This window comes from Musa acuminata, chromosome BXJ3-10, assembly GCF_036884655.1.
Source record: "Musa acuminata AAA Group cultivar baxijiao chromosome BXJ3-10, Cavendish_Baxijiao_AAA, whole genome shotgun sequence".
NCBI classification, from domain to species: Eukaryota; Viridiplantae; Streptophyta; class Magnoliopsida; order Zingiberales; family Musaceae; genus Musa; species Musa acuminata.
This window is the reverse complement of record NC_088358.1, coordinates 16,410,157-16,429,504: the sequence shown is the minus strand read 5'-3', so window position 1 is coordinate 16,429,504 and position 19,348 is coordinate 16,410,157. Positions and strand designations below refer to the sequence as shown.

The 19,348-nt window shown below is 36.6% G+C and overlaps 2 protein-coding genes across 3 annotated transcripts; one reads left to right on the top strand and one right to left on the bottom strand.

The window, feature by feature from the left end:
• Window positions 1-10,975: 10,975 nt before the first annotated feature.
• On the top strand, window positions 10,976-15,128 carry LOC135651548 (protein CANDIDATE G-PROTEIN COUPLED RECEPTOR 7-like). Of its 2 annotated transcripts, none has more exons than XM_065171690.1 (2): window positions 10,976-12,459; window positions 14,918-15,128. In XM_065171690.1, the coding sequence occupies exon 1, from the start codon at window positions 11,086-11,088 to the stop codon at window positions 12,439-12,441; it is 1,356 nt and encodes a 451-aa protein (XP_065027762.1). In that variant the 5' UTR covers window positions 10,976-11,085; the 3' UTR covers window positions 12,442-12,459; window positions 14,918-15,128. The 2 variants fall into 2 exon arrangements, with proteins under 2 accessions (XP_065027762.1, XP_065027763.1); XM_065171691.1 differs by having other exon boundaries at window positions 10,976-12,475.
• Window positions 15,129-15,456: 328 nt separating this feature from the next.
• Window positions 15,457-18,586, bottom strand: LOC103999898 (uncharacterized). Its single transcript, XM_009421798.3, has 2 exons — window positions 18,409-18,586; window positions 15,457-15,867 (listed from the first exon to the last, which is right to left on the bottom strand). Exon 2 carries the CDS (start codon window positions 15,842-15,844, stop codon window positions 15,677-15,679), a length of 168 nt encoding a protein of 55 aa, XP_009420073.1. The 5' UTR covers window positions 15,845-15,867; window positions 18,409-18,586; the 3' UTR covers window positions 15,457-15,676.
• Window positions 18,587-19,348: the final 762 nt, after the last annotated feature.

Genomic DNA, 19,348 nt, shown 5'->3' with positions numbered 1-19,348 from the left:
TCTACTCTTCTTGGCCCGATGCCTGAAACCATGGCCCAAGCCTTCTGTCGATACGTCAACCGATCCTCCAGCGCGATGTCCAATCTTCTAACATATTTTTCTCCGGCCGAACATGATTCTTTCTGCTTTAATTATCTCTCCCTGATTAAAGCTTCCTACGTCACTCAAAACGCATATTAAATTATAAATACTATTAATTGGTTTCATCATCAAAATCTGAGATTCAATAATCTCTCCCTTTTTGATGATGACAACCAATTGATGACGGAGTTAACCTTAACTCCCCCTATTAATATGTCATATTAATAGAACTATTGGATTCAAAAATCCAAGCAACATGTTATCATAAACTTATGCATAACAATATACTTCTCCCCCTTTATCATCAACAAAAAGAAGAAGTTCAATTATTAAGTGTTTAGGATATATTACATTTCAAATCATTACATTATAAATATAATCTTCAGTTTTATCATCATGCAAGCTAGCAAAAATTTGAGTTTTACAAGTTTGTAAATTTTGCTATATGTGCAAGTTTAGCATGTTTTGATTCTTGAGATAGGCAACATAGCAATATTGCTTTTCTTGAGATTGCAAGCTAGCAAGTCTTGGAGATGTTCAAGATAGCAAGTTCTACATCATACAAGCTAGCAAAATTTTACATCATTTAAAAAAATGTAAGCTAGCAATATTTGAGATATTCAAGAAAGCAACTTTTGCTTCTTGAAATATACAAGTTAGCAATCTTTGCTTCTCCTATGAAGTATGCAAGCTAGCAAACTTTATCTCCCCCTTTGTCATTATAAAAAACAAGGGAAGAATACAATGTTGTAGTTCTTTTCTCTTTACAATAATTTTTAAAACATGACAAAGATAAAGTATCAATCTTATTTCAATATGTTTGTGCATCATTATGATTTCAATTTACAACATGCACAATTTTAAAACTTTACATATCATCCTTACTCTATGCATGATACTAAAAATAAATCAATCATCATATCATACATGATACTAACATTGGTATTCAAAACCTTCATCATTACTCCCATGCATGATAATAAAGCAATCATGATACCAACATTAAATCAATATTTTTAAGCATTTATCACTTCATAATTGTTGGTACCAAACAATCATCATTAAAACAACATTTTGATCATTTATTTTCTCTTTAGCAATTGTAAAAAAGAAACATAAGAGAAAAAATGACATAATATCTTGATTGATGCATAAGAAACTTCTAGTTATAAATCTCAAAAAATCAAGATAAAGCTCATTCGAATTCAAATCATCAAATCAAAATCATTTTCAAGAGATTCATTCATAAAAAGGACATAGATAGATTCATTAATTTCTCCTTTTTAGAAAAATAATAAGAAGAAACATAGGAGTTCAAAAACAAGATCTTGATTCATAGAGAAATCTCATGTATCAAATATAGAGAAATCAAGATGATGATTCATATAAAAAATATCACAAGTTATAATCAAGAGAAAAATTATCATTTATCTTCAAATCATTCAACTTGTTAAATCAACAAAGTCACTTTTAAGAGATTCATAAAAATAATATAAATAGTTTCATCAAAATCAATAAGATAGAGAAAAAGAAATTTTCAAAAAAAAATATTTTCCTCGTTTTAGTTATTTTAATTTAAGTGATTGATTTTATATAAGCATGCTCAAGTTTTTCGTATGAAAACTATACATCATGGTTTAAAATCGAAAGAGTAAATCTCATCATTGAAATCATCAAGATCAATAAACCATAATTTACCCAAAAATCATTATTCCTTCATATCATCATACATAATTTAAATATAAAATTGTTGATACTTTCAATATTTCATGTAAGCATACCTTTTTCTTTTATGCCATATCAAAAAATGCATCATTTTTAAAATTGAAAAAGTAACTTTCATTACGGTACAAACCGATAAGCCATAAATCATAAAAATTATCATGCATAATTTTGAAATATAAACTTATTAAGCATGATCATTATGCTTTATTACTTTGGGTATGATATCATTAATCATAAAGCATCTTTAATCAAAATCGAGAAACAATACAGAAATCAACATGATACACATTAATGCTTCTTAAAAACATACATAGGATTATCATTAGATTTAAATCTAACATTTTATTTTTTATCATAAAACATATAATTTTCATTAGCATTTTTAAAATTACTAGCATGATCCCAAATTTTTAGCATTTTCATTACATTATTAAACATATAATTTTTTTTAAAAAATAATTAAACTAAATTAAAAATAACTCATGAAAAGCATCATGTAATTTTGAAATAAACTAAGGGGATTTTGATTACCTCGTCGTCAAAAGCCCTTAAGGCGTAGTTTACCACATCGCCTTTGTTGATTTTCTTCTCGGCTTCAGATGAGCTCAATTTGTCCCAAAGTGGTTCCCTCTTATTGCGCTCATAGTAAGTAGTTGCGTTCTTTTTGTTCTTTAATTTTTTTTTTATGAACTTTTTAAATTTCATAGTGAGGAGTTCAAGTTTACTATCACTTGAGCTTATGCTCGAGTGGTCTTCGATTGTTCTTAGTCCGAAATCCTTTCTGTTCTTTGGAAGGTTATTCTCAAGTTTGTTTTGTATCACATGTGTTATAAAACTTATTTCATAGGTCATTAAAGACCTAATTAGTTCTTCGATTAGAAAATGGTTCAAATCTTTTGATTATTGTATTGCCATTACTTTTGAATCCCAATTTTTAGAAAGTGATCGTAAAACTTTATTAACAATTTTAAAATTTTAAAAATATTTATCAAGTGCTTTTAAACCATTGACGATATTTGTCAAACAGGTGTATATGTCAACAATGATTTCGCTCGACTTTATTCGAAATAGTTCAAAATCGTACATTAAAAAATTGACTTTAGAATCTTTAACTCTAGTAATGCCTTCATGTGTGATTTCAAGAGTGTGCCAAATATCGAAAGCTATTTTGCACATAGAAACATGATTAAATTCATTTTTGTCTAAGGCGTAAAATAGAGCATTCATAGCTCTAGCATTTAAAGAAAAAAATCTTCTTCTCCAAATCATTCCATTCGTTCATTGGTTTAGAAGATTTTTAAAAGCCATTTTCAACAATACTCCATAAATTTAAATCCAAAGAAAGCAAGAAAACTCTCATTCGAGTTTTCCAATATGTGTAGTCCATCCTATTGAACATGGGAAGACGAATGAGAGAGTGACTCTCTTGAAATCCGAAAAGAGTCATTTCTCTTTGGGTGTTAAACCAAATGAGAAAAATATAGCTCTGATACCAACTGTTAGGAACAAGTCAGTACTAAGAGAGGGGGGGGGGGAGAGGGGGGGTGGGGGGGCGGTGAATTAGTGCAGTAGAAAGATTACGTCGGTTTAAAAATCTTCGTTCGATTAAAACCGATTTCGACGAAAACCATTTCGGAGAGATGTTAACTTTGAAATTATATTCGTAAGCATAATGGAAGTAAAGCAAGTAAGTAGTTTGCAATGAAGGTAAATAGCAAGAATAGAAATATAAACTAAGTTTTTATAGTGGCTCGGTCGTCGTGACCTACATCCACTCCATCGATTCCTTTTCCATCAAGGCTACCGGCATCCACTAATGATCTTCCTTTAATAGGTGAAGATCAACCTCCTTCTTACAACTCTATTCTCCTTTTGCAAGCTTAGGAGAGAACCTTTACACTCCCTTTTTACATAACTTCCCTCACACTCTCCCTTAGAATGATATCTAAACTTTAGAAGGAGGGACTCTATACTTTACAAGTGTTTTCAACTCTAGAAACATAGAGTTTTTATTTACTTTTCTTCCTTCTCCATGTAGGAATAGTTAGGGTATTTATAGACCCCAAATGGCTTCAAAAATGAAGCCAAAATTCAAATCCCTCAAAATTTCAGGGTATGGGTGGTACCACCGCCTGCACTGGGCGGTACCACCACCTACAGTTTGACACTGGGTAGTACCACTATCCAGTCTGATGGTACCATCGCCTAGAAGACTATGTCTAGGTGGTACTATCGCCTAGACTGGCGGTACCACTGCCTAACATAGTCTCGGAGATTGTGCCATGATGGTTTCACCTGTTTGATCACTGTTTGGGCCTTTTTCTTGGCCCAACACAACCCAAAATTGGGCCCAACTATCCTCTAATTAGGTTGGCCCAATTCTAATCCCAATTATGTACTAACTATGAATTTTTAGACATTTACTAAGCTAAAGTCCGTAAGTCTAGGTTTCTTCCAGTGAGCTTCCGACGATCTTCCGACGAACTTCTGATGATCTCTCGATAATGTTCCAACGGACTCCTGACAAGATCCTGGACTTCATGATGATCTTCTTAGAGAGTTCTGATGAGCTTCTTTAGCAAGTTCCTGGACTTCTTGGTCAATTTCGGTAGAACTTCCGATGAATGTCCGGACTTCCGACGAACTCTCGAACTCTCAACGAAATCACGTTCTTGTAAATCATGATTTAAAATACTATGAGTTGTTGCTAAAATGATGTATTATAAATATTGATTTAATGTTTTGTATCATGAATACTCTAAATGATGAATGTTTGGTATCATGATCAAAATGTTGACAAATAGTTAAAAATTTTAGTATCATGTATGATATCCTCATAATGTTGATCGATTTATTCAATATCGTGCATGAATGAATATAAGGTTTTTGAAAATATGCATATTCTAATTTGAAAATATGATGATGCACAAATAAGATTAATACTTACCTTTGTCATAATTGATGTAAAGGGTCTTCCCTTCTTTTTGACAATGACAAAGGGGGAGATAGCTAGCTTGCACAAGTCAAGAAGATGCAAAAAACTTGATTGCTAGCTTGCCTATCTTAAGTAACAAAGATTGCTAACTTGCTTATTTCAAGAAGCAAAAGTTGTCTTCTTGAACATCACTATCTTGCCTATCTCAAGAAGCAAGACTTGCAACATGCACATTACAATAGGAAGCAAGAATCGATAGCTTACACACTTCAACAAGAAAGCTATCTTGTATTTGCTTTCGAAATTTTTACTAGCTTGTATGTTGCAAAACTTGCTCACTTTTTTAAACACTTTACTAGTTTGCACTTTGTAAAAGAAGCAAAAATAGCACTTCTCGAAAGAGAAGAAAGAACTTACTATCTTGAACATCACAAAAATTTGCTACCTTGCATGATGTAAAATTTGCTAAGATCACTATCTCAAAAGAGTTGCTATCTCAAAAAAAAGCAAATGTGCTATCTTGCCTATCTCAAAATACAAAACATGCTAACTTGTTACGGAAGCAAAATTGCTAGCTCAAACATTGTAAAGGAAGCAAAAATTTGCTAGCTTGAAACTTGCGTATCATGAAAATTGCTAGCTTGTAGTCTAAAGAGAAACAATTAGTTGTTATCTCAAGAAAAGCAAACATGCTAAACTTACACATCTTTAATTGCTAGATTGCATGATGATAAAATTTGATACTATATTTTTCATGCAATGTATGAAACTTTTTATCACTAAACATATAAGAGTAGGAACTTCTCTTTTTTGTTGATGACAAAGGGGGAGAAGTATGATGACATGACATGTTATGCATAAGTTTATGATGACATGTTGCTTGGATTCTTGAATCCAAGAGTTTCTATCAATAAGCCATATTGATAGGGGGAGTTTGTTTAAACTCCGGGAGTTAAGGTCAACTCCGTCATCAAGTGGTTATCATCATCAAAAAGGGGGATATTGTTGAATCTCGTATTTTGATGATGAAACCACTTGATATGTGTTTATGATTTAATCTGTGTTTTGAGTGACGCAGGATGCTTCGATCAGGATAAGACAATTAAAGCAAGACGAATTGGCGTTGCACCGGAGGAGATCACGTCAGGATATTGGACGGCAGAACGCTTCGGACGTCGGGCATCGGGCCAAGGAGAGCGGAATTACGCCAAGGATATCGGGGTTGCGGAGGTCAACCGCCGATTGGGCAACAAGCCGCAAGAGAGGACGATGCGCTAAAGAATCGGACGAAGCGCCAACCAATGACGTGCCGGGCAACAGAATGTCAATTCGCGTTGTAATAATTGTCTAGATCAGAGTAGAGTTTTGGCTTGTATGTGTAGGATTAACTACGATAACGATGAAGACATAAAGCGAAACAAAGTGTCAGAGTCAAGCGCGAATGATTCGTTGCGAGTTCGAGAGTTCGACGGAAGTCCGAAGGTTTGTCGGGAATGCTGTCGGAACTAGCCGAGAATGAGTAGGGAGCTTGCCGAAGGGTTTTTTGGAAGCTCGTTGGAAAGTTTGTTGGAAGTTTGCAGAGCTCACTGAGAAAGATCGGAGCCTACCGAAGAAGCTCATTGGAACTTGCCAAGATCAAATCGTGAAGTCTAGGAGCTTGCCGGGAGTCCGCAGAATGGTTTCCGAGAGTTCGTCGGAAGACCGCCGGAAGTTCGCCGGAAGCTCGTCGGAAAAAGTCTTGACTTGTGGACTTTGTAATAGCTTAGGAAATGTCTTTAAATTTGTAGTTAGCACATTAATTATGGTTAGGATTAGGTGTTAATCCTATAACCCAAGTAGGGGCCAATTGGGCCCGAGTTCGGACTGGTTTGGGCCAAGTTTGGAGCCCAACCAGTGAGCTAAAATAGTGTAGGCGGTGGCACCGCCTAAAACCCGAGAACTGAGCGGTGGCACCACCCAGCACCCGAGAGGTCGGGCGGTGGCACCGCCACCGACAGGCGGTGGCATCGCCAGCCTTAGAAACCCAAGAGAATTCAAATTTTAGAGCTCAAATTTGAATCCTCTTGGGGCTTATAAATACCACTCAATTCTCAACAGAGAACACAACCTTTTGAGGAGTAATAAATTGAGATAAAGCCTTAGCAAAGTCTTTAGCAAGTCTTGTTTTTCAATTGCTTAAGTGTTCACCTCCTTCTTTCTCGTTGAAAACTTATAAGAGTATGAACCACTTGTAAAAGGTTGTAAGAGGGGTATTTGTCCTTCTCCTTCATAGTGATTTGCTAGTGGAAGTTGGGAGCCTCTTTGAAGAAGGTTTCGCAAGTGGATGTAGGTTATTTTGACCGAACCACTTTAAATTGGCATGTTCCTTAAATGTGTGAGTTCTTACTTTCCTGAAATTATTATTTACACTACTACAAGCTTTCGGTTTTCATCTACTCAAGTTACTATTAAAACGAAATCTCCTTGCATTTAGAAAATCGTTTTCAAACTTACGAGTTTTAATCAGCTGCACTAATTCACCCCCTCCCCCCCCTCTTAGTGCCGCTCCGATCCTAACAAAAACAAGATACTAAGAAAAAAATGAATCCAAAAAGAACACGGTAATATGCTATGAATGCAATAAGCTAGGACAAATCTCCCTAAGTGAAAAAGAAGCTACTAAAGAAAAAGAAGGCACTCAAAGTAAATTGGGATGATTCAAGTGCATTTAAAGATTAGGAGCCAACCAACAAAGAATGAAGTTATAAATTATACATTAATGACATTTGGCAATGAGGTATATAACTCAAACGAATCTTCCTTATCTTACATGAATTATTCAATACATTTAATGACGTATTTGATGATTTTAAATTTGTTAGTAAAAAATATAAACTATTAATAAAGGATCATGCTTCTCTTGCTAGTGAATTTAAAAAATAAAAAAATGAGCATGATGATTGTATATTAGCTCATTGCACCAAGTGTGAAAAGTTAGATTCAATTAAGAAAGAAAATATTTTACTATAAAAAATATTTAAAAAAAATAAAATTAAAAAATATTTAAAAAAAAATAAAATAAGTAATAAATCTTTAAACATGATCATTGCTAATAAGGGTTATATTAATAGAAAGGAAGGAATTAGCTTTATGAGTAACACTCAACAAAAGCCAACTATCTTCGTTAAAGGATCCACATTACATATTTCACTAGAAATAAATATAATTTTTATGGTAGATTTGGACATTATGTTTATATATGTTCATTTAAAAAGTATAGTACACACAAATTAGTTTGAGTTTCTAAAGCAACCATGAATAACTCAATGCCAATAGTTACGATAGGTAGATCTATTAATAAGAGACCCAAAGTTAAATTGGTATTTAAAAGAAAACTTCCTTTCTTATATATATATTTACAATCAAAAGCTAGAGCAAAAGATGGTACCTTGATAGTGGATGCTCAAAGCACATGACTCGGGATCCAACACACTTCTCTAAGCTCACTAGTCAAGACGAATGATATGTCACATTCAGAGACAACAACAAGGAAAAAATTATTGGCAAAGGAACCAGATGTAATAAGTTAAGACTCTTGATTAAAGATATGTTATTAGTAGATGGTTTAAAACATAATATACTAAGCATTGATCAATTATGTGATAAAGGATATACCATCAAATTTGAATTTAATGCTTATATAATTGAAATACCACACAAAAATAGATCTATGATTGCCTTAACACATAATAATGTGTATATTATTAATATTGATAATTTTTGTGATGAAATATATTTTTTTGGCTTTAAATGATGATGCATGACTTTGGCATAGGAGATTAGGTCATGCTAGTAGGAAACTAATCTCTCAAATTTCAACTAGAGAATTTGTAAGAGGAATACCTCGCAACAAGTTTATCAAAGACAAAGTTTATAATGCATGCTAACTAAGAAAACAAATAAAAAGTAGTTTCAAATTAAAGAATCAATAAGCACATCTAGACCACTACAATTGATCCATATAGATTTATTTAGACCAATTGATACAACAAGTCTAGAAGGTAATAAATACGACTTTGTAATTATTGAGGATTATAGTAGATACACTTGAACATACTTCTTAGCATATAAAAGTGATTGCTTTAAATATTTTTTAAAATTTTATAAATTTATTTAAAATGAAAAGAGTTTTATGATTTTGTCTTAGTGTTAATTTCGATCCTAACACATATCATGTCATACATACCCTCACTCACGTGATTGGCTTATAGGGCACCTATGATTAGCAATCTGGATAGGTTATTTATAAATGTAATAAAATACCTTTCTCCACTAAAGCAGGGAATATGGAGTGGTCCGTAGATATCAATATAAATAATCTCAAGGAGTTCGTTACTTCTTGTGGCATTTTTCTTTGCATATTTAGTTTGCTATCCCTTAATACAATCTATATAAATATCAAAATCAATGAAGTCTAAATGTTCCAAAATATTATCCTTCCCTAATCTTTCATTTCTTTCCTTAGAGATATGTACGGTCAATTCTTTCCAAAATATTATCCTTCACTAATATTATCGTCGCTAGCATGGCCGCCGCGATGCGTGGTCAATTGCGATGTATTGCTATTCGCCTAGCGACCGCTCATGGTCACTGTTGCTATTGCAGCGCCCACGTTGCCCAGCGCAACCACTGCCACTAGTAGATCTACCATAGCGACCGTATACATCGAGGTCGACAACGGTGTGGCACAGCGATTGTCATTGCTTCATGATCATTAAAGATTGCGTTACAAAGAATCTTTTATCGCTCACAAGTAAGCAGCAATATAGAAAAGATAGGAATTTAAATCGACAAAATATATGGATCATTTAAGCATGGTAAACAAAAATAATAAATCTAATATATTTGATCTTAAGAATTTAGGCTCTAATACAAATTGTAAACATAAAATCTGTGATATGTCATATGTAATGTGAAAAAACTTTTATGCGATGATTGAAATCAAATAATATTAGATCGGATTTACGACTTGTACCTTTCGATATCATCTGAAAAGATTTCTATGTGAATTGCAAATGCGCTGTCTCTCGGATTCGAATATCACAATGATGTCAATCTGTAAGGACAACTAGATACTATTTCTCCTCTCTTCCTAATTTTTCACTAAACCACTATTATTGATGATTTAGGGAGGTAGAGAGAGAAACTATAATTTCTCAACTGTATCCTCTATGATATACATCATTTAGTCCCTAGAGGTAATGCCTATATATAAGCGAGAGCAAAGAGTCTAGGATAAATTTTTAGGAGAGTTCCTTCCATCAATGACATCCCCTAAGGAATCATATTATAATATGAACTTTTTTCTATTAGTCAATATCTATCATCAGAATCCAATTAATTCTATTATATATATATTATCTAATTATAAAGAGCCATATAATTTAACGGGATGCTCGTGGGGGACGAGGATTGCGAGAGAATGTAAGGGAGGTAGTAATGCAAATGGTGGTGCATGCCTTTTCGGAGTTCTACAAGCAGCGTCGGACGATGCTAAGGAACTTCGATGCTATAATAGGGGAGGTGATGTGGTTCTCGCTCGAGAACGTTAGGAACCGAGTCTACGGGGTCTTTGGTGGCTCGATCGAGTCCTCCTCATCCAATTACTCGAATCGGTCCGATGTTCCGAATAAATGACTTATTATTATATTATCTAAAATTAATATATCATTTAGAGAGATAGTTGACTATTCATAGTCAAATTGGGTTGGTCATGATCTGTCTCGCTTAGGATGTGTGGAAGACACCATCTTGAAGTAGCATATTTAGCCCTGGTTGTGCTGAAAAAATAAGGCTTCAGCAGGGCGTGTTGGCTGGTGTTTCAGCTCCCACGTTGCTCTCGTGAGGTCTATTACTTCATATATCTGATCCAATTTGGTACCGTATCTGTGAATTAAATAATATAGTTAAGGTGTTTAGGCGTCTTTTACCTTTCCCTTAATCAATTTAAATCTATGCTTCTTAAATTTGAAGCCATATACACATCATTTGTTTTCTTACGTTATTCCTTAAGTGCATAATAACTGGCTATTGACTGCTTTGCGATGAAGTCTCCGTTGCCCCAAAACTTTATTCCTTCGCCCGATCTCCACGTAAAGCTTTACCTTCGGCAACGGTCATCAATCTTAAAGTCTGTCTGACGGTTGTAGATTAGCGTAGGACCATTTGCCGGACCAGCTCAAGAGCGAAGACAATAGACCGCGCCTTCGCCCACCGACTTCATCTCGCAGTCTTCGCTGGTCTCCACTCAATCGAGAGTCTCTCTCTCTCGCCGTCGCGGTCGCGAAGGTGTAGTCTTGATCTCCATGGCGAGGCCACTAAGGATTCATCTTCTCCCTCTCCTTCTCGTCGTTCTCGCTTCGATCTCTTCGTCCCTGGCGGAGATCAAGAACCTCAAGATCTCCTCCGACTCCCGGGCGACCATCCTCTTCGAGAAGTTCGGCTTCACCCCTCGCGGAGAGGTGACCATCGCCGTCTCCGATGTCTCCGTCTCCTCCGCCCTCGGCACCCCCGACCCCGCCCTCCTCGGCTTCTTCTTCCTCTCCGACGAGAGCCTCATCCAGGCGGCCTACGATTCTCAGCATGATCACCGCTCGAACCCTAACCCTAACCCCGGACCCAACCTGGGATGCGTGCTTCATAGCACCTACGTCCGCCTCCTATTCACCTTTGCCGAGCTTTCCCCGGGTTCCTCCGTCGCTTTGAATCGCTCCTTCCCCGTCTCCCACCCGGACGAGTACAGTCTCTTCTTCGCCAATTGTGCCCCCGAGACCGCGGTCTCCATGTCCGTCTTCACGGAGATGTACAACGCCCGCCCTGATGGCTCCCGCGACTTCCTCTCCGTCGGCCAGTCCCCCGTTCCTTCCCTCTACACCTTCTTCGCCGCCGCTTACATCGCCTTCTTTGCCGTCTGGATCTACCTCACCCTCTTCAAGAACCGCCTCGCCGCACACCGGATCCACCACCTCATGGCCGGCCTTCTCCTCACCAAGGCCCTCAACCTTGTCTTCGCTGCTGAGGACCAGCACTACATTCGCCAGACCGGCACCCCCCACGGGTGGGACGTCCTCTTCTACCTCTTCCAGTTCCTAAAAGGCGTCCTCTTGTTTACCGTCATCGTCCTCATCGGCACTGGCTGGTCCTTCCTCAAGCCCTTCCTCCAGGAGCGAGAGAAGAAGGTGCTAATGATCGTGATCCCTCTTCAGGTCATCGCCAACATCGCGTCAGTCGTGATTGGAGAGACCGGGCCCTTCATCCGGGACTGGGTCACCTGGAATCAGGTCTTCCTCCTCATCGATGTCATCTGCTGCTGCGCCATTTTGTTCCCTATCATCTGGTCAATTAGATCTCTCCGTGAGACCTCAAAGACCGATGGAAAGGCTGCCAGGAACCTCGCCAAGCTCTCTCTTTTCCGCCAGTTCTACATTGTGGTGATCGGGTATCTGTACTTCACGAGGATTGTGGTTTATGCGCTAAAGACGATTGCATCTTACAAGTACCGATGGGTCAGTGTGGCGGCTGAAGAGACAGCGAGCCTTGCCTTCTATATCTTCATGTTTTATATGTTTAGGCCAGTGGAGAAGAATCAGTACTTCATGCTTGATGACGAAGAGGAAGAGGCTGCGGAAATGGTGCTGCGCGAGGAAGAGTTCGAGCTCTGAAACTCTGCAGATTCATTTGTATGTTTGCTTCCTGGTGTGGGCTCTATTCTTATTTAGTAATGTTATTCTATAGAGTGAAAAAGCTTAGCAGTTCTTGTACTTTTCTATGGTCCATTAGAATCTTGGATGCTCCATCCATTGCTCTGCTTATCTTATTTTTCCTTATGAATCTAAGTTTTCATAGTGTTGTCTCCTATCTTGATGGCTACGAAATATCTGCAGATAAGATGTGAAGCATTGTGGACTACTGAGACGAACTCTTGCATACACTGATCACATGATTAGGTTTTGCCGGAATTCCTTAGGAGAAAAATGGAGATTCATACAAATTGCTTAGACAAAAAATGTAGGGTTGGACATAAAGTGTGTCATTATATGAATTCAGCTGGTTATCATATGGATTAGGTATAGCAGACCATGTTCCAAATTGCATTGCAATTCTGCATTCCTGGATTGTCAAGAGAAGACATAGGTATTTATAGATATCAGTAGCCAAATATGTAGTCAGACACAATTAGTGTTGTGAGCAGATTATTACATGTCAGTAAGTATAAGAGAGCTCATGAGAGGGCTCTAGGAACTCAGAAACTTTAGCAGGTTATCTTTCTTGTACAGTGATTTTTAGGTTGTAGCGGATCAGATAAAATCAGGAGTTTGCATTATTAAAGCATATGCTAACTTTTTTCTTAATTGGGGTACCTTCAGGAAACGAGACAGAGAAGAGGATTGTGGTTCATTTTCTAATATGTTGCAACATTATACTTTCCATAGATCAGATGAGCCTTCCCAGAAAGGGAATACCAATATGCCAGGGTAGCATCATTTTAGAAGATTAACTACAAGTTTAGGACAGGTATGAAATGGGACAAATACTTTGCCATCATTAAACAATCTTTTCATTTTCATATATACCTTAGGAGAAAGGAAAGGTTTCTAGAAATGTGTCTCTTTTAATGTTGTTGGAGATATTTAAAACATTCTTTTTTATTTTTGTTTTTTTTTTTTCTGACTGCATGCCTGGAGATCTTAGAAATACTATTAGCATTATTCTACCTCTTTAAGTATGTTATTAAGTTGAAACATATATTTCACAAATGATTTTTTTGTGTAACAATGACCAAAAAAGAATCTAGAGGCACTGGAAGTTTGATTTGAATTGGTTAGCATGAGCTTGTTGTGAATTCATAGCTGTCTTGTTTAATAGTCTTAGGGAGAGCTCATCAAATATGTGTCAGGACCAAAATCATCTAGAGATGATACAATCGAAATTGGCATGATTAATTGGAGGATTGGTGGGATCAGAATTGCCAGGGAAACAATCTAAAATTTAAGAAATATAAGAAGTCATAAAATGAGCACAAAATTAAAAATAAAGTGCGATTTGAGGAAATAAAATATTATATACTAAAAACTCTTATACCTTAGTGTTCTGTAAGATATCTAACTTCTAAAAAATTACATTGAAACTATAATAAAGAAGATAAAAATAGTATAGTAGAAAAATAAAAAAAGTAATGGTAAATAATTCATTATTGTAATTTGATATACTTATAAAACATCAATTTTATTATTTAGTACAAGGATATTAAATAATTGTCATAAAAAAGATGCAAAAGTTATCCACCTGCAGATTTGAATATATTGACATCCTATTATGGCCTTGATGCTTCTCGTATTATCATGCAGAGGATTGGTCAATGTAAAAACTAATAAAATCATTTGCAGAGAGCACCAACAAGATTTATTGCAGAAAATTATTATAATTTCACCGCTGGATTGCTCGTGAATAGATACATGTTACCATCAAACACAGAAAGTTGTGAACTGTACAGAGTTGATGGAAAACTCATCTTTACGTGGCACAACAAATTCTTTATTTTAATTCATTCATTAGGTTCCGCTACAAAAATTTCATTGTTACGGTTTTGGTGTAGTAATTGTTCATCTGTGATAATATTCCTCTTAATCCTTTTTTTTTACCATGTTTTGATAATGTTCCATCAAGTGAGTTCTCATTCTTTATAAATGCTTTGTTCAAATTTTACATCTTTTAGCTGGTTTACCACAAAGTAGTTAGTTGGTATTACTTGCAAGGTGCAAGGTATGCTTACTTTGATGCATGGTTGGTGAGTCAGACTATTCCAGTGGAGTTGAGATGTAGTCTTTTAGGAGATCTGAGTTGGCAAAAATCAGATACAAGCAATGGATAGAAATAAAATTTATATAGTGTCTGCCATGCCACTGCCATGATTCATGTTGCTTTACATAGCACACATTTTGTGCCATGCCGTTTATTGATACTGGACAAAATTTGTATACTACACCCACAAATTCTGATTGTTATATTGTGACCATGGTAAAATGCAGCTACTAAACATGACTTTTTTTGGCTGTAAATTTTGTCTGGAAAGTTGGAGGGAAGTTTGATGGATTTTTCTATCCAACTAAATTGTTGCAACTACAATTTAAAATGCAGATGTGCTATCCCAAGGGTGATGAATTTTCCTATACTTGTTTGATGGATTCTGTGCTGCCTCTTCTTCTGAGAAGTTGGTTCGAGAATACATATGAATGCCTGGTGTTATGTTGGAGGTAGATTTCTCTATTAGGCCAAGTTTATGTTTACAGTTTGATAATGTGTTACATTATTGGTTGTTTTTGGTCCTTTTCAAGTTAGATTGAACTAACTGTGATATGATTCAATTCGATGAGATAATTGACCCCATAAGCTTATTGAGTCTGTATCACTGATTCAAATTCAAGATACTTGACCCCATAAGCTTATTGAGTCTGTATCACTGATTCAGATTCAAGATAGGCAAGTCCACTTTCCTTAACAAGATAACTAATCAAATAACTTTATTGATCATGAATCATTGACCCAAGAGGCTGAAATCTCATCCAAGTTAAAATGATTGTAGACTCCTGTGAAAATAAATTGGAATGTTATATGAGCTCTCTTGAGTTGGAAGTGGTTATTATCTTTCAACAGAATCATCCACATAAACCGGCCCGGAGAGCTGCAAACATACAAATCTTTCATCCACAAAACCTCAAAGGAGAAGAGCCGCAATGAAGCGCTCAGTATCCATTGAAACTAAGCATGAGGTGACATCGAAACTAAGCATGAGGTGACGACGATTTTTTACAAGTACATGTGCTCACCAAAGAAAGTATTGTTATGTGGACCATAATCGGCCTTATTGGCATGACTTCAGCTAATGAATTCTTGTGACTAGTCTTCGTCTTTCTTAGGCTTCCTGTAGGTTTCTTCTATGTGTTTCGCCACGAAAATATAAGTATTGATGAGCTTCTTTACGTTGGGGACATTGTAGTTCTGTGCAACATAAATACCGCAACCAGCTCCCAGTAGAAATGAGAAGCTGCTCCTTATTATCCCCATCTTGCACCGCTCTGCAGTGCAACCTAAACGAAAAGGAAGAGTCAGCATCTCTGAATGGGAGTAAGGAAAATATCATGATGGTGGCTTTCACAGCACTAACTATACTGCATGTATGTGCATAAGAACATGACATATCAAATGTACCTAAGAATTATGAAAACAAAAAGATGATAGATAAATATAAAAAATGGCTTTAGGTTGTTGTGTAGGACCCCAGACCGTAGTAGATAAGTTGTCATTCATCATAAGAAATGAGGTTTCTCTAAAATCACAAAGGCCTTAGTCTCTAGCTGGTGATTTCCTATAGAAGAGCACTAACCAATAGAACAATCTTGCCCTACTAACTTCCATATCATATCGATCGGAGTTGTTCAAGGATATCAATAAAAGTTTTACTTGTGGTTCTTAATCATGCTATAACAGTGAAGGAATATTCCCAAAGATGTATTGAAATCTCCTTTGGAACAATACTATCTAACACTAATTATAACTACTAAGCAACGAGCAGATGCTTTAAACGTGCACAGAACAACTTCAGATTTCTACTGTTGGAGTTTATTGTTCACCAATACTTCGGGTTCTAATAGCATTGGACAAGCTCTTAAATGAGTTTGCTTTAGCAGTAATCTCTTCCACAATCACAATATAGGTTATTGTTTTATTTCTTATCTTCCATTGCCTCATTGAAACAGCTAAACAATTGGAGGAAAAAGTTTTATATGGCTTTGTCTTGAAGTGGTCTTTTTAAGTTAAAAGAGGTATAGAACTATCATTGCTAAATATAACAAATCAATATCCATTAGTTATCACATTAGGGGTAATTTCAGAACAACGAAACTTTTACCGGCTGATTAGACGCAATCAGACCACGAACATACCACCATGTGTGTTACATCTAAACAGCCATTACCTGTTTTTGGAGGTTGGAAAAATAGAGAGTAACAATTTACATATGGTACATCAAAACTGGTTCACAATCCACTCTCATTCACCGGGAGTTAGATTCAGCCTGTTCCGTGCGGATTTTGCTGCCGAGGAACAGATCAATGGAGGGAAACAAGAACATAACAGAAATGGACCGAAGAGCCGACCACAAAGAAAAAAGAGGGAAAAATAAAAGAATAAAAAGGAGTGGGCAAAAAAATGGCTGCCAGCATGTCACTTGCAGCAGTCAGTTCTGAGTTGCGTTGGATGAAATGAGAGAGGGGAAAAGGGAGGGTTGAGAGAAAGAGAGAATGAGAGAAGAAAAGCAAGAGGAAAAGAGAAAAGAGGAAGAGCCAGGTGAGATTAACAGAAACAGAGAGAGAACAGAAAGAAAAAGGAGAGAAAAGCCTCTTTCTAAGCAAAATCTTCCAACACTATCATATCAACAAGCCATTCCAAACCCAAAGTAAATGAACCATCCTACTAGAATTGGCTGTAGGATGCCACCATAACCGGTGGAGAGAAGAAGAGAAAGTTGATGCCATCGCATTTGTAAGTCACACAAAAGGATCATCAAATTTCATAAACATGTATAAAAATATATCCTAGAAATTCTAGCACACAACACACTTTTTCCTATCTTGATCTTCTTTTAGATAATTTTCACTTAAAACTTTCTATTTGGCTCTACATATCTGACCAAAATGATTCTGGTTCCAATCTTCATCCTGATCGTAGATCACAATGTGATCCCTATTGTAATCCTGATCACGTGAACCCAAGCATCCTATATGCAAGCATAACATCCTATAAATTGTTCAAATCAAACGTTAGCATATCTCCACCACCTTCACGAGTTGAAGCTGTAGACGATCCACCTTATCTCGGTCGAGCACCTTAGAGATGACAAAGGTCGCATCAAAATATATCATCAAACCTTCCATTGGTATTGGTTGATTGCACGCAGCCGGCCATAGAATTCTCCTCTTCTTTCGTGATATCAGAGGCTCTCAGAGATTCTTACACTAATTTGGTGATCAGATTCCCATGTTCATTTCATCGAATACGTTTTGTGCCAAAACCCAAGACACCGATGACCATTCCATCAAAAGCCTCAAAGTGCCACCTTTCTTGATCACAAGTTTGTCAATGAGTGGCCTAAAACCTGAAACCCTCAACCAGGTCTGAAATCAGCAAGAATATCGACACCGTAACCAAAGATCACTGCAAACTGTTCATATGATTTCTAATCTTCGTAGCCTTTAGGAGAGATGGGAAGCAAGTGCGCATACTTCAACTACAACCAATGTCTGAGAAAACCACAGGTCCAAGGACAAAGATAATTGCTTGAAACCCCACGGAAATCGTCTTCTAGATGGCTTTCCTTGCCCGAAGTCTTTACTTTACACCTCGTCAAAGACGAAGAACCCTAATCGATGCGCTAAAAACTAGGGCTGAGTCTATTCTCGCACAGCGATCAAGATCACTTCTTTATTCGTTTTTCCCCAATCAAACAAAGATTTGATCAGAAAAGAAACAACACAAATTAGATGCATTCCTCGGGAAAGAAAAAGAATTCAATCGAAGATCAAGAATTTAAACGGCACGGTAGGTCAACACAAACACGAGCAACGTCTCACCTGATCGTCGCTTTCCTCAACCGTGCAGCTGGTCCGAAGAAGGCGGAGACGGTACAGAGGCAGAGACCCCGAGAGAGGGAGCACTGGTGGTGATGGCTGTCGCCCTTCCTCCCTGGGTTGCTCACTTGCCTTCCATGGGCGAACGGGCTTTGCTACCGCAACAAGGAACCATCGATCTCGGTGCGGATCGACAAAGGCACGGTACGGGCTTGGCCGATGTAGACGGATCTGAGTTGGATCAGACCCGGGATAACTCGGATTCGATCCGACGCTTTAGAAACCCGATCCGATATGTGGAACCAAGACCCATGTTGGATTCTCGCCCACAGTTTCTTTCGGCTTGCGTTGACATTAAGAATCCAATCATCGGATTAAATATATAATTTCTTAAGAGGATTCTTTTAAATGATTTGAACATCTTATTACGTCCAAAGAAAAAATTTATGATTACATCATAATAAATAAATAATGAGAGTTCTTATATTTCATCAATTTTTTTAATTTTTAATTTTATAAAATTATCGCTTTAACCATCTCAAATTTTTACGTTCGTAAGTATAAAGATTTCAATATAATTTTAAAAAATAAAAATCAAAATATTAAAGATAATTATTATATAAATAATTTATAATTAACCTAAATATTTATGTATATAGGACAAGAAAATTGATATCATGTCTGTTTTGTACAGGCTTAAACCTCATCCCCTTGTTTTTGCGATGATGTCTTTTTGAGACATCTTTTTTTGGTTGTTGGCAAACTTAAGTTAAATCACATCCCGAGAGCTGCTAACAATGTATTGGTAGATCCCATAGTTCTCACTTTTTGTATGCTGCAGATGATCTGCAAGCTCAGTCTTTTGTACTCAATCCTTAAAGCACACAAAGTGAGCACTCGCTCGGGAGAACGGCATCTATTCAAAAGGAATTCGGCCTGCAGG

Coding starts and splice junctions, on each gene's coding strand:
- LOC103999898 (XM_009421798.3), bottom strand. CDS start 15,844: ATGGGGATAATAAGGAGCAGCTTCTCATTTCTACTGGGAGCTGGTTGC.
- LOC135651548 (XM_065171690.1), top strand. CDS start 11,086: ATGGCGAGGCCACTAAGGATTCATCTTCTCCCTCTCCTTCTCGTCGTT.